We start from the raw sequence: 15,535 nt of genomic DNA on the forward strand, positions 1-15,535 counted from the left end.
GTAAAAGATGCTACAGTTTCTAAAAAGCTTGAATTCCATGAGGTTATTTATTGTGTGAACCCACCGGGCTTTGATCACACTGTGCAGTTTGGGGTTTTTATAATCAGCTTCGTTGACGCACATTCCAGCGCACTCACACATCCATCCACACAGAAACACATTCTTCCCTAAATTGATACCAGAATCATCCGAATGTTTGAAGTTCTCCCATGGTCTGTTAGCCACGGTCATTCAGCATGCCAGTGGGACCAATTAAGCCTGTTGATAATGATGTTTTGTGTTAGACATCAGCGGAGTAAGCTCTCTGCTTGCATGTGTATATACTGAAATACTCAAAATCATGGCTTCAGAGCTGGATGGTTTCAGTTCAGTAGTTATCCAAGTGAACACAGCCGCAGCCTGGCAGCTGGCACACACACGCAACAGTACACCACACTTTGTCAACACCTGTATGAACTAACGCATATTCACACTGGGTGTAAAGTACATTTGCTATGGGTCACGCAACAGATTGGCAACAGGTTTAGCAACACTAGATCAGTTGCTGGTAAATCATCAAAACTGAGGAAAACAAGTTGAACATACTTCCAGGCCATAAAACTGTTAGCTTTAACAGTGAGCGCTGCTGGTCTGCGTGAAGTTAAAATGTTGAATTTGTGAAAAACAAATTTGCTGCCTTGTAGCGTTTGGAACTACATCACACAGCTCAAATAAAGGAAGCAGCAGTGAGTGCGGATGGTTTATCTCACATCATCTGTAGTGTACAAGTCAATTAGGAACTGCATTTAAGTCTGATTTTGATCTATAAAATCGGTTTTTGGCCACTTAGTGCCAAAAACTGAGTAGGGGCAGGGTTTGGTTGGTGTCTACTACTTTTTGAAAGGAAAGAGAAACTGTAAACCACAGTGTGTGAGGCTTAATTTGAAAATATGTGTATGTGGCTAAAACCAATTCCATTTGTTTGAAGTCGTGTTTTTGACATCTTAGCAAATGTATGGCTAATCTTCTTTGACCTCTGTTTTGGTGTTCATCAGCTCATGTGGCAATAATAATTACAGGGCACTTTTTGACCAAAACAAAGATGGTTGGTCAAGCAACACAACACAAACCATAAAATGTATCCCTGGAAGCTAAATGCTTCACTGGATGTGTTCACCAATCAATTAATTAATGTGAGTTGCAGATGACAAATTCATCCGACCTTTCCGACTTGGTTTTCTATTACAAATTACAAATTGTAAATTTAAAACACATTTCCCAGAATGCCTGAGCATGATGTTTCACTGGTATAGTATTTCTCTCGCTTTCACTCTCTGTTACCTCTCATTGTCAGGAATTCTGAAGGATGAGGTCATTGCTTTCTTACTGTTGTGTTACATACAGCAGATGTCCTGCATGCCTTGTCTAATGTCAGCCCACCACTCAGAGGAGCCGAATCTTTGCTTTGGTTCTTTCAAAGGACTTCTTTAAAGAATTTAAGCACAGCAGTGTTTAATTTTGTTGCTATATTTGTCTTACCAGCCACTGGGGGCACAATATGGGTAGGAAGGACAGTAAGTGGAGGAACTGGTAAAGGGGTGACGTAGTGTTTGGAGATGGTGGTACTAACAAAAAGACAGGAGGCAGAGCTGGAGGAAGATGCTAAGACTTTGGGGGGAATGACCGGGAGCAACAAATTTAGAGAGACAAGGCTAAGGTGGTTTATCCATGTGTAGAGGAAAGATGGAAGAAATACTGGACAAAGAATTTTGAAGATGGTGCTGGGAGAGTAAGGTGGAGGCCAGTGAGCCCCGATGTTGACCCCTAGAAGGTAGCTAGAACAAGGTGCTATCCTGAATACATCACCTGCAACAGAGTTCAGAACACTTCATTAGCTACACCTTGCAAGTATCAAGTTGGACGGAGTTAAAATACTCAGACCAGCGCATTTGGCACCAAGAACCATGCCACTTTCAAAACTTTAAATTAACTTTTTACCCAATTCTAATGCTCAGTTTGAACTTCAGTAGGTCATCTCCAGCGTGTGTACATGCTGAGCCGCTGCTATGTGATTGGTTGATTAGATATTGTGTTGAACTTGAGCTTAGATAAAATAGTGCATGTTTTTAAAGACTGTTTATCAAAACTGCTCTTCCTGTCAATATATTCTCATCTCATCAGAATTGTGTGCCTATTTGCGTAATAACCAGCTCTGGCTTGTAACTTCACAGATTAAATAGCTTAAATATAAGACTATTTAACATGTTTATATTTAATATAAACAGGTTAAAAATAAATAAATGCCAAATTTGTGTTGTCATCTGAATTTTTCTATTGTTTCAAGGTCAAGATGTAAAATATTTTAAGTTGGAAATGTAACCACGAGTGTGCTAATGATGTTTGGAAAGCATTAAACAATCCAGTCAAGCACCCTCACTGTAAGTCTTCAAACTTTAAGTCCTGGGAAGAGGAGACCTTATAAGAATGGAGTTTGTGCCACCTAGTGTAGGAACTTTACTTTTACACTTTGTCACAAAAAAAGCATGGGAATTTAGTATACTGTGTGTTTATTGCTGTTTCTAATCTATGAAACACCAGTTTGATCAAACCACTCAACTGCTGTGACTCTAAGAGGACACGGATGCCTCTATGAACAACTTTACTAAGGAGTGTCGAACAGGTTAGTCTGTACTTGCATTAGACTGATCGAAACCACACAATTTAAGCTGCAGAGCTGTTTAAAGACTAACATCTAACTAACACTGCCGATCACAGCTCTGCAGAGACATGACTGCAGCTGACGCACAACAAAAGAATTTGTGTTTTACCCGCTGTGTTTGTGCGTCTTTGTGCGTGTCCATGAGATTTACTGGAACATCCGTGCCCTGAGATGACACAAGCCCTTGTAAGTTGTTTATTAGGAGGATTAATTGTGTTTAAAGACACTTGGACTGTAACTGCATTTGTATTTGACGTGCATTCGTGAGCAGATTCTTCTGTTTTAACTTTCCTACAGTCCTCGGTCATATGTTTCAAATTTCCATAATCCCTCTCACACTTATGGAAAGCAGGTGCAGAATGACTAGTGTCAAAACAATCTCGGTGACCTCTGAGTTTTTTTAACTAGAGTTTGTATTACGTTGCTCCCCTGGGACAAACATGCAAGTGCAAAACATCAGCTGTAGATCAGCAAATACATGCAGCTCTGTTTTTCAGTTTTGGGAGCTTTTGTTTTTCAGAATTATCTATTTTTAAGATAACACTTAGTCCTTGAATTTATCTGAAAACTCACTGTCATCAGCAAAACAGGAGCCTACTCCAGCCTTGTTGGGTCTTTGTGTTAAGTGAAGCTTTAAAAAATAGAACTATAACCCCCGGTAACATTTTTTTCAGTATTTCCCACTTAACTTCAACACTAGTATTTTCTGTCTTATAGAAATAAACAAAGCTTTTCAAGTCTTTTCAACTCAGCCCAAATTCATTTAGCAAGATCAACCACATTATATATTTACAGAAGATCTCAAGCAAAGGGAACAGCACAAATGTCATTTTATTCTGAATTCATTCATTCCTCATTCATTCTTATTAGTAACATCAGGAATCCTGTTTCTTTAAACAGTGTAAATCCTTTTGAACAGCATCTGTTGTAGAGAAAGAAGAATCGTGTGATTATGACTAAACACAAACACTGTATATACAACAATACAGCAAACTAATTTAACCCAAATATTACATTGTGTACTTTTATATTTATACTTATATAATAGTATATCCATTAGGAAGCTTACATCCTCAGTAGTTTATTACAGGCAGTATTTTGTTGGTTGTTATGAAACAGTGTTTTTCCAGTGTGGTTTGGTAAAATGCCGATAAAGAAACGTTTTAAATGTTGAGTCACTGTCAGGATGAGTCAAGTGTTTCTGTGTCTGCTCACCACCTCTGAGAGGTGCCAATAAAGGACAAAAAACTTCTGGAAAAGTCTTCTCACTGATGTCAAGCCAGAAGCAATTGAACGCAACCATGACAGGAAACATTTTTTATGTCAAAATAAAAGTCTGCTTTCCGTAATTTGTGGAAGAAGCATGTGGGGAAGAAAAGTACATCAAATTTATGAACGAATCTGAATTTAATTTAAATAGAGTGTTAGGGAACACAATAACATATAATCAGTTATAAAATATTAATTGAAGACTATCTTGATAGGAGCACGTGTGTTACATCTTACAAAAAAGGTATTCTACACAAAAAAAACTCAACATAATTAATTGGCCTGATTTTTATTTTATTTTAGGGCCCTCATTCATTCTGGGATGTACCACGTTAAAGGTGTAGGAGTCTAATATTGTTATTACTGTTGTATTAGTTTTAATACAAATACATATTATATGAAGGTAGATAGATAGATAGATAGATAGATAGATAGATAGATAGATAGATAGATAGATAGATAGATAGATAGATAGATATGTGAAAAGTTTTTGTTATTAATTTTATGTTACAGCCCAAAAATATTATCTTTTTACTAAATGCGTCATTTTAAAATATCAGTTTGTTTTAATTGTTCCTTTTTGTTATTGTTGTTGTTCAATAATTTATTTATTATTATGTTCTTTTTTGCCTTTTTTTTCTAATCAGCAAAGCAGATGTCAGTTCCAACTATTGAAATGTTGTCCTTTTATATTTTGTAGTGTTATTACATGATCTTAATCATCTAGTTTTGGAGGTTTCTGACAGGCACTGTTCAGACTTATTCAAATGATTCCGTTTTAAAAAGAAAGAAAACATGTTTGGCAAGTCTATCCATATTTGTTGTTAAAAATTTACAAGAGGTAAGTAGAATTACTGAACTGCAATTCCTAAACTGAAACTGAGCAATTTACGTGAAAATATTTTCGTTTTGTTTTCTAAAGGTTTATTTTGAAGCGTATTACAGGAAGTTGGTGTTCACATTGCGGTACTTTTGAGAGCTGGATGCGGCGGCAGCAGCGTGCTTGGTCAGTGAATCACATGTCTGCACCGTCCCCGTTATCCGCTGGTATAAATAAGAGCAGCAGCGAGCCTGGGGCAGCTTCGGACGAGCTGGAGTCTCAGGAAACAAACAGAGGTGAGTCAGAGGAGCTTTGCTTTTTGCAGGTCGGTGTTTTTATATAAGCTATAACATATTTAAACAAAACAGAACAGACCTCGTTTGCATTTTTGCAGGTTTTGCAGATAAAACGTCAGACTGTAAAAATCACTTCTAACTTATTAATTAAACCATGTCGTGTTATTCCCTTTCATGCGGCCGTGCTGACTGAAGGTGATTGCTGTTTAAATTGCTTACTCATGGGTGTGACCTCCATCTCTGGATCAAAACAACTGGATTAGGGGGGATGACGTCCCGCTGTGGTTTACTTCAATAACACGCTTCAGCATTTTACGCAGTGCTTGGTGCGTAAATAAAAATAAAAACGTGAAACTAAATTATAAATCTGTAATCACATGCATGTTTGCAGGTTTTAAAATGTTAAACTATTAAAGCATTGCTGGATCTTTATTATTATTGTTACATTTTCTGGTTTAGAAATAGAAATAGCCCTGACTCCTTCATGCCTATAGGACAGTTAAGTCCTATGGGTGAAGAAGTCCTCAAACACTTTAAATAATGAGGCCAGTGTCCCATTTTTGACAGATTAGTCCATTTTTCCCCCTTCTTATTTAAGCACCAGGAAAGTCATTAATGGGGGAACAGAAGCAAAAGGAGCAAATCTATCAGGCAAGATATTTTAGAAATACCTGGGTAATTTCACTGTCACCGTAACACTAGTTTAATAAAGAAATAGTAGAATAAAATGAAAGAAATTTAATTAAATCATTGCAAAATATTAAACTTTATAAGTGAAATGTGCCAATAGTTGTGCAGCAGTATACTGTAGGGCAACAACGTCATAAATACAAAGTTATGGTAGTGTAAGCTGTTTTTGAGTATAAAGTGTAATTTGTATGAGATAAATGTTACAATAACAAAATGCAAAAAAACAAAATTAGCAAGACATTTTGTATTTTTCTGATTTTATAAACATAAACTACAACATCAGACAAACACATTTGTTGTGTTCCCGATGCTTAAAGTGGCAGAGGTTTGCTTTAAAAATGACCAAATTACTCTTCAGCAGCCAAGATTTCATTTCTCAGTACTAAATGTCTTTTAATAGTAATCTAAGTGTCAAATAAAATATTTACAACAGTAAATAAATACTTCCAGAAAAATAAAGGTGACGTGTGGGAGACTGAGCAGATGTTGATGTCATACTGGTAATGCTGAACTTTCTAGAGGAACATCTGGAGAGGCGGAGTGTTGGTATTTCAGCTGTGTAACCAGGATCCTTGCAGCTGTTGTTCAGCATTTAACACAACTGGGCCCGTGCATTGTTAATACTTTTTATTTGCCTAACTTTCTCTCCATCTCTCTCTCTCTCACTGTTTTTTCTGTGCTTTTCATGTCAGCATTGCTCATTCTTTGCCCTCACTGAACATCTGGCCTTAGTCGTTATTTTTTTCTCTCATTACAAAAGGCTGGATTGGAAATAGTGTTTACAAACCTTCTAGTTCCTGGCATGCTCTAATTAAGCAAGACGTTTAGTATTATGTGGATAATGACCTCACTGTGTTTGCTGTATGTTTAAAAACTCAGAAAGTTCATATAAGCAGCAGAAAGTGGGACATTTTTTCTGCTCCCAGGTGGACGTCCAGTCCAGCCCTGCTGGATTTAGAACAGCTGATGACATTTTGCAGTTTTTGAAGGACTGAAAAAAAATATCCAGGAAGGTTACATCAGCGCTGATTTAAGACTATACTGTGTACTGTAACAAGAACACAGACAATGGACACAAAAAATCAAAATTTAAACTATTTTAAGATGCCATAAACCTTTTCTGATTAGTAATTATTAATTCGCTGTGGACATTTAATCATATAGTGCAAGCAGACCCAAGAAGTTTCCAAAGATAGCAAAGCTTTCATACTGATTCTGGGGAAGAGTGTGTAAGCTGATCTGCAGGTCATCTTAAATATTCTTATTTGACTGAACCCATGCAGAGTCATGGGTATGAATGGCCCTCTTTCAGTAGGATGATTGAGTACATTCAGTAGGAGAGGGTTGAATAAATAAAGGGAACAGGAAATATAAACAGATCAACTACCAAACAATGCAAAAGGTCTTGACCGTTTTTGGGGTGTTGCAGCAAATTTGTATGCATACTGTACTCTGCTTGTTTCCTTAGAAACAGGAGGACATTGTGGGCGAGTGACTGCAAACAAAAACACACTGTAGAAGATGAGCAAGACACTCCTAAAACCTGTGCTTTTATACTGGGTGTGCAAACGCTTTGCTTCACCTGAAGTACTTGGAGCTTGCAGTGTGTCTGCATGAAGACACACTCATTAAGAACAGAACTAGAGGGGTAAATGTGCCGTTGGCTGAATCTTATTTCCAGCAGTTTAGAAGAAAGAAAAATATGTTTATCTTGTCTCAACATGACAGATTTGCCCATTCACAAATCTTGTGGAAGACATTGGCTATCCTCTACATCAGTGATTTTCCTGATTTTTGGAAACCAACGAATCCTTCCTTAAATGTTTTCAGTATACTTTCATATTAAGCAATGTCTGCTTTTTATGTGATCAGTTAGCTCTTTAAGCCTGAAAGCATCTGTGTAACTACCCTTTTGCTCAATCAAAACTCTAAATCAGCATGAAGAGTTTCATAAGAGTCTTGAAAAATTCTTAGTTGTAATTCTTCCAAATTTGATCCACAGCAAAAGCTACGTCCGATTTAACCACCATAGAAATGGGCAGCCTTTCCACTGTGTGCGCCAAGTTCTGCAAACAAAACAAAAATATCCTTTAAAAAAAAGTCTTCTAAGTAGATTTTTTTTCCTTTCTGTTATGTTTTGTGTCAAGTAAGCACGCGTATTATCTAATGGTGTGTAATTGTGTAAGTGTGTAATTTTGGTTATTATGGATGGTTAAACACTGAGCTAATCCTGATAAAGACTAATCTCCAGAAGGCTCCAGAAAAACTCAGTGAATCAGCAAAGTTCAGCTAGAGAAAATAAGGATTATTGCCGACTGCAGAAATAATCAGCAGAGATTAGACTCCCACATGGGAGAGATTATTTATGCTGCTTGGGGAAAAGCTGCACAGAGAGGAGAGAAGCCTGGTCCAACTGACTGATGAACTTCTCTGTCTTTGTCCGCCTCATGTCAGCGTGAGCGGGGGGTCATACACCACAGACATCCTCTGCTGAATATGTCATTGTTGGGTGAACGGGCAGCTGACCAAGCACACGTCAGAGAAGAAATGGGTAAACGGAGAAAGAGCCTGCTGTTCTATTATATAATGCCTTTGAAAGGCACTTTGGTCAGTGTCGCAGGAGAACGCTGATCTGAACTCATAACTTCCTCTAATGATTGAAACTGGGGACGAATAAGATGTTCATCAGTTTGAATTATTTAGTGTTATTGATTGGTTATTTTTAGCTGTTGCCATGTAAGGGCACAAAACCGCTGAGCAAACGTGATGATTTTTTTACTGCGTAGCTGCCCACCTGCTTTTTCTCCAGGTTCCATCGCCCTCTGGTGGAGATAAGGAGTCTGTGCAATGACATTTTTCACAGTCCAGAGTCAGTTTGGACTGAAAGTGTGTTTGATTTACATTCCAGGTCTTTGGCATCATATTCACATCATTACCTGCTGGCCCTGTAAGAGTCAGAGAGGATGCTAATGATGATGATGATGATGAAGAGGAAAGGCTCGAAAGAGTCTTTGGCCTTGGTGGCTCTTCTGGTGGCCTCAGCCAGCTGTATCCTTCCTCCGACAAAAGAAGATCTTAACCGTAAGTTTGCAGGGTGTGGGAAAAGGGTTTAAAGGGCGAGTTCACACAAAAGGATTGATCTGATGACGTTAAAAACTTGGTAGTTGCGGCAGTAATGTTAGGGTTATCTAGATAAATTGTTTTTAATAGGGCAACAGATTTCTTTTCAAAAGAAAAGAAATCCACTAATAGGAATCTTCCATTAGTGCTATAAAACTAAAGGTATTGAAGATAGTGTCATTTTTTTTCAAGCATATTTGTTAAAGTTGAGTCAAAGAGCAGCATAAAAGATTAAAAAAATAGTTAAAGGAAATAGATAAACAAACAAAGGTGTTAACAATAACCAATAAAATCTAGGCCCCTCAATTAGGCCTGGATATTTAGTATTCATGCAGATCTCCTTGTCTGTCAAATTTCTGTGATTTGTGCAATGCCAAGGGGCTTGTAATATGCATGCATTACTGTTATGGAGGTCCGTGTTGTGTCTAGACACAGGGTAGTTGATATTCTATCTGCATGAGCACATTTGTGGTTTGTTAGTCTTCCCTTCAAATGTCTTTTGGTTCCTCCAGGATGATAAAATACACTGCAGCTGGGACTCTACAGACTGGAGTCTGTGGATGACAGACAGGGTGCTGAGGTTAATTTAATGATTAATTCTGAATTTATTCTGAGAAGATAATGCATAAATGTCCAGGTCTGTGTTACATTTGTGCTGTGATTCTACATACTGGACCCCTTAGGATATGTAGAATAAAATAATCGCCTGAGCAGAAGTTGACAGTGAGCAGAACAAACAGAACAGACATCATATAGTATCAGTAACATTCAAAGCCATTTTATGGAAGTTAACATTTTCTGCGTGTTGTTTGTGGTTTACAGAGATTTCCATTCAGGGAGAAAAGTATCTGGATGGACAAATTGAAAATGCCATCAATGGAGTGAAGGAAATGAAGAGTGTGATGCAGAAATCTTCAGAGGAGCACAAGAGGTTTTTGGATGATCTGAAGAAAACCGAGCAGAAGAAAGAGGTAGCACTAATATTAAGTACTATATGTTTTAACAGTACCTTTGTTGGCGATGCTCTAGGGAAATAAGTGAAGTAAAGATGTCTAGTGATTTGAGTCTTTTGGGCCACAACACACAGAAAAGTCATTTTTTCATGTTCCAGTGGTTTAGACTTTGTTTTTAAATGTTTAACAGCGAGAAAGTGTTCTCTTTTTTTCACTTAAATCTGTCCCTGCTGCAGATAAGAACATATTTCCTGAGAGAATTTACTGCAGAAAATTTTCTACACGTGTAACTCTAAACTGACGATTCTCACATTTAACACAAAAGGACGAGATAATTATTACCAAAGATGGGGCCAGAATAAAGTTGGATGTTTTAATGTATAGGAAGCAATGCGTACAGCTCAGGAGATGGAGGCCGAGCTGGAGAAGGAGGAGGAGGTTTGTAACGAGACCATGAAGGCTCTGTGGGAGGAGTGCAAGCCTTGTCTGAAGAACACCTGTGTGAAATACTACTCCCGAACCTGCAGCAGTGGATCTGGACTGGTGGGACGTCAGGTCAGACACTAAAGGAGATACAACACTATGCATATCTCATCCTTTCCCCTTCATCATTCTTCTTCTCTCCCCTGAAATATTAAGCCATGAAAGACATTTTAAATTTGATTTGAAATGAAACCTGCTCCTTCGGTCTGCAGCTGGAGGAGGTTCTGAATAGAACATCTCCTTTCTCCATCTGGATCAATGGAGAGAAGATTGACATCCTGGAGCAAGAAGGACAACGGCAGAACAGAGAGTTCAAGAACCTGGAGGAAAAATACACAGAGATGGCCGACGGCGTGGACAACATATTCACAGATAGCATGAAGGTACGGTTTACCTTTGCTTGTTTATGTGCAGAATAAATCTTTAAGCACCACTTCGTCTTTGAACAAGTATACAGCAAACACACTCACTCACCACATCAGCACCAGCATCAGCTCGGTCTCTGTATTTGTTGTTTTCAGGTGGCCGATTATGTGCACTACAGCCCTCCTGTGATCTATTTGCCTAACTTCCTGTCACCGTACGCTCGCCACGGCAGAAGCATTCGCTCTCTGTTCCACGATCCTTTCCACGGCTTCCAGAACTTGTTCTCCCCTATGATGGGAATGAGCCGGAACTTCTTCAGTTCCATGGGCTCCATGATGGACATGGACAGTGACACTGTTCCCAATGAGGGTAGGTTTTTCTGTTGGGTTCAATGTTTTTATTCAGAAAGTATCTAGAGAGCTATCGGCTGCAGAATCACACATGCTGTAAACTCAAAACCCCCTCGTTTTAATGAAAGTAATGTGTGCTGAGAGCTTTTAAGTCTAACTACAGACTGTCTATAAAATGTGGACGTCGCTTGTGGACCCTCAAGTTGCATTCTTTGTAATGACCACCAGGGGGGGTTCAACTCATCTGGTTGCAAAAGGTAGTCAGGGTATATAGAAGCCTTTAGTGACTATTGACTATCCACCATTTACTTGATCTTTGATCTCAGTGAACAGGTTCGTCTGGTTGCAAAAGGTAGTCAGGGTATATAGAAGCCTTTAGTGACTATTGACTATCCACCATTTACTTGATCTTTGATCTCAGTGAACAGGTTCGTGATCAGACTATAGTCTCAAGTAATAGCTTGAGACCATAAACATAAAATTGTATTAATGCCATTAGAGTACCGTTTGGTCTGTGACTTTAGTATGTTGTTAGGTGTTTTTTTGTCAAAATGATGATATGATTGAAAATGCATAATTAAGGTTTTGTGGCTATAACTTAGATGTAATATATACCTATGCAGCTGTAAACGGCATTGCTGCATTGGCTGGTAAATAACTTACTAGGTAATAATTGGTTTAGCTTAAATGAAAAGCAAATCTCCTCTGATTTCTGTGGAGTCACATGACCAATAGTGACATTCAGACAAGACAAATTAAATTCGTGTGCAAAGGCACATCACTGTTGGGTTTTATTTTCACATGAAACATTCATAACGCGCGTTTGTGTCATTCACACAGATGGTAACGTAAATGAGGACGTGATCATCACCAAACCTTACGGTAACGGCAGGATGACCTGCAGAGAGATCCGTCGCAACTCAGCCGGCTGCTTCAAGTTCCGCGACGAGTGTCAGAAGTGCAAAGAAATCCAGCACATTGGTAAGATGGTGTCTCGTTCGTTGACTAATACCTTTTATTCCCCCTGTTAAGATGGATACAGGAGTAAAAATAGTTAAGATGGAGCATATGGGAAATATTACCAAAATAAATTAAAACATCATCCTTCATTATTTAAAAAAAATAATATAAGAAGCTATTTAACAGCTATGAGGGCCTCTTCAAACTGCCTTTCATCCAAATTCGACTGGCAGGAAGCCACGCACTGAGACCTGAATAATGATCCAGGGATGTCTTGATTAGAGCAGCACAATTAATATTTATAAAGAGAGTGTAATTTAATCATGTGATCTCTTCCTTTGTGTTGATGATGCTATTGTTACTCTTCCATTAAACGACAGGACAGAACTGGGCTCTGACACAAAAGCATCTATTTATAGACTCTCGGAAAATACAAAGAGCTTTGTTTTGTTTTTGCGCTCAGAGGGATCCGTCAGCTAGTTGATTTGAACTAGCTCTAAATTATAGTTTCAGTTTTAAACAATGAAAAGCAGCTGGAACTCTTTGTTTCCCTGTTTTTCATTTTTAAATCAGTGGCATAATATCAAGGCTCTATGTACGGTTGTCTTAACTAAAATACTCCGGTCTGGACAGAAGTAACAGTCTGCAGTGTCTCTTATTCTTGTAATTCAGGTGTTTTTCAGTCCCATTGCTACATTGTATAAAGTAAAACACTTAGTCATGCAGTCTGTGAATGAACGGCTCATTCTGAAGACCTCATTCAATGGAGTGTGGTGCTATTATTGGATGCCACTACTGCAACAAATCAATTCGGGAAATGACTTTGCCCCCAGATTTTTTATGATCAACTGTAGGTGGTAATAATGCAAAGTGGAAGAGTTTAGGAACCAAAGCAACTCAGCCACAAAGTTATAGAACAGGGTCGCTAAGTGCTGAGGCAAATAAGGCAGAGCTCCAATCCTCCTCTGGCATCAATATCAGCACATAAACTGTGCACCTGGAGCTTCGTAGCATGACCAAGCAGCTCCTTTAGGTGTTTGTCTATGTGGCGTATCTGAAATTGAGACCAACAAAACTTGAATGTACAGATGTAGGATCGCAGAGGATGAATAACCGTGACCTGTTAAGGATTTTACCACAACCAGCAGGTTGAACTTTTTGCCTTACGTTGAAATATCGTAGTAACTGTTGCAATAGTGAGGGTAAGAAACATGTAGCTCAATTGTTTGGACAAAATTAGCTACGTTTATTTCAAACATTTAAAAGAATAAAGAATATATTGGCAAAAAAATCCGATGCATTATTGTCTGAATATAAGTAACTCAAATTTATGCTCAAAAAGAAGCAGGAAGACAATAACTACCCCTCTTTCCTGTCTAATAAATGATAGCAATATTCATCCAACTTACCAGTGACCTACCACTGGCCCATATGCACATACAAGTGCATTCATACCTACACATTATGTGCAGTCTTGCATATATATAATAGTCACAGCTGCTAAATATCAGCGGGTCTGCTTGCCTATAGCATAACTGCAGACTATTCTGAAATTGAAACATGTATGCGTGACAACGCTTTTGAGTTAATGCCTTAGAGATGACTCACTCCCCATCTTGTGTGTAGTATTTGTGAGGATAAGTTTGCCTTTCTTCCTCAATTACAGCAAGCACAGAGTAGTATTTTATTTCATTGTTTACTTTACTTTTAATGGACTTTTTGGAAAGTAGAAGGTAGAAACCAAACTAGGAGACTGCATTAGTGGTTGAATTTTTAAAAAAAGAGGGGGTGGGGTCAGCATTTATCTAATTAATTTAAGCCTGATGTAGCAGTTAAGTGATTTTCCAACTTTACTCAAGCTCCACGATGATGTTTTTCCCTCACAGACTGCTCCGGGAAGAAACCTCTGGAGGGCCCCCTGAAGGAGGAGCTGGAGGAGGCTCTGGCCTTGGCCGAGCGTTTCACCCAGCAGTACGACTCCCTCCTGAAGAGGTTCGAAGAGCAGATGTTCAACACCTCCTCCATCTTGGATTTGTTCAACAGGCAGTTCGGCTGGGTGTCTTCTCTCGCAAACAACACCAGCGACGGCATCTTCAGTGTTCAGGCGGTAAGTACTGTTGCTTCATTTGACCTTAATTTAAAATATGCGATATTATGGTTGTAATTTGTTATCTAGATATAGTTATGCTTTTCAACACTTCTATTTTTATTACCTGAAAAACTCATGTTAGGTGTCTAAGTACCAGTATCTGCCCACAGCTATTACAAGACAAAGAAAAACACCAAATCCTGCAAAATTATCCAACTTCTGAAAGATCCAGAAACGATTTTTCTCTTTATCATCAGTCATTTTAATCATTTGTTTCAGCTGCAACTTACAGAAACCCCCTGAAAAGCTAAAACCACCACCTCCTTATGCTACAGGTGATGTGCAAGGACTCTGAGAAGAAGGTTGATGGGGAGGAGGAGCCTGGAGAAACCAAAGTGAGCGTGAAGCTCTTCGACTCACCACCCATGAACTTCACCGTACCGGGCGAAATCCCCTGGAACGACCCCAAGTTCTCTGAGGTGGTAGCTCAGGAAGCTCTGGATCGCTACAAGGAAACCAGTGTGTGAGTGTCAGAGAGGACTGCAGCAGGCAGAAAATCATCAATTAAAGGATTATTTAAAAGTGTTAGGAAGAGGACTAGGATTCAAAAAGATTTGACTTGTTGTGACATTGATTTAATGCCCTCCGTGACAGTTAACAGCCTGTGGATAAGAGTTCACAGATTAGTGCTAGATTCTGATCTCCATCTCTGTCATTTATTCTTTCACAGTGTCGTCAAATAAGCTGGATTTACTCCTGAACCTGCATCGTCTTCTGACCACAGAATGTTCTGGATTCATCAAAACACACCTGAAACCCTGACGCTAACCTAATGTTCCTCTTCAAGTCCTGCTTTTGCAAACGACACAGTTTAACCTCAGAGGTTTATATTGTTACATTATACCTGCTGTAAGAGAAGATATTTAGTAGATAACAGCCCCGCTCATGTGTATAGTACTTCCAACAAACGCCCTTGTATTACAGGCAACATGGGCATCTTTAACGGGGGAGGGGGGGCACTAGGCAACTTTTTTTGTGCAGTTTTATTTTTGTGGGATTTGAAATGTATTCTTTTTGCATTCAGCTGCAGTCACACGTGATTAAAAATGTTTTTCCATTAAAGATTGTACCAAGTTTTGAATGGTTGCAAAGATTTGAAGAAAACTGGAGCACTGAAGTAACTTTAATGGCTTGATCGTTGCTTTTGCAGAGCTCAGATACTTCCTGTATCGAGTCGGTGAAAACGATTTATTGGCTTTAATTAAAATCGTCGACCAAAGCTGGGAAGTTCAGGATTGCTTTGAGCCGCTCAGTAAAACAGCCTAGAAATGAAGCAATATGTAGAAACTGAATAAAACCTGCTCTAACCTATTCCACTTCCCTGTCTACTCTTATTCTGAGTTTGTGTTTTACTTATAAGAAATTGATCAACAGCTCCGGT

The 15,535-nt window shown here is 38.7% G+C and overlaps 1 protein-coding gene across 3 annotated transcripts; it reads left to right on the plus strand.

Annotated features, from left to right (window-relative positions):
• The first annotated feature begins 4,939 nt into the window (after positions 1-4,939).
• clu (clusterin) lies at positions 4,940-15,465 on the plus strand. Of its 3 annotated transcripts, XM_085133244.1 has the most exons (11): positions 5,005-5,083; positions 5,279-5,409; positions 8,682-8,854; positions 9,716-9,864; positions 10,231-10,401; positions 10,542-10,712; positions 10,851-11,064; positions 11,886-12,026; positions 13,892-14,112; positions 14,430-14,617; positions 14,825-15,465. In XM_085133244.1, the coding sequence occupies exons 3-11, from the start codon at positions 8,737-8,739 to the stop codon at positions 14,835-14,837; spliced, it is 1,386 nt and encodes a 461-aa protein (XP_084989370.1). In that variant the 5' UTR covers positions 5,005-5,083; positions 5,279-5,409; positions 8,682-8,736; the 3' UTR covers positions 14,838-15,465. The 3 variants fall into 3 exon arrangements, with proteins under 3 accessions (XP_084989368.1, XP_084989371.1, XP_084989370.1); XM_085133242.1 differs by lacking the exon at positions 5,279-5,409 and having other exon boundaries at positions 4,940-5,083; XM_085133245.1 differs by lacking the exons at positions 5,279-5,409; positions 14,825-15,465 and having other exon boundaries at positions 4,940-5,083; positions 14,430-14,621.
• Positions 15,466-15,535: the final 70 nt, after the last annotated feature.

This window comes from Neolamprologus multifasciatus, chromosome 15 (genome assembly GCF_963576455.1).
Source record: "Neolamprologus multifasciatus chromosome 15, fNeoMul1.2, whole genome shotgun sequence".
In the NCBI taxonomy this organism is placed as follows: Eukaryota; Metazoa; Chordata; class Actinopteri; order Cichliformes; family Cichlidae; genus Neolamprologus; species Neolamprologus multifasciatus.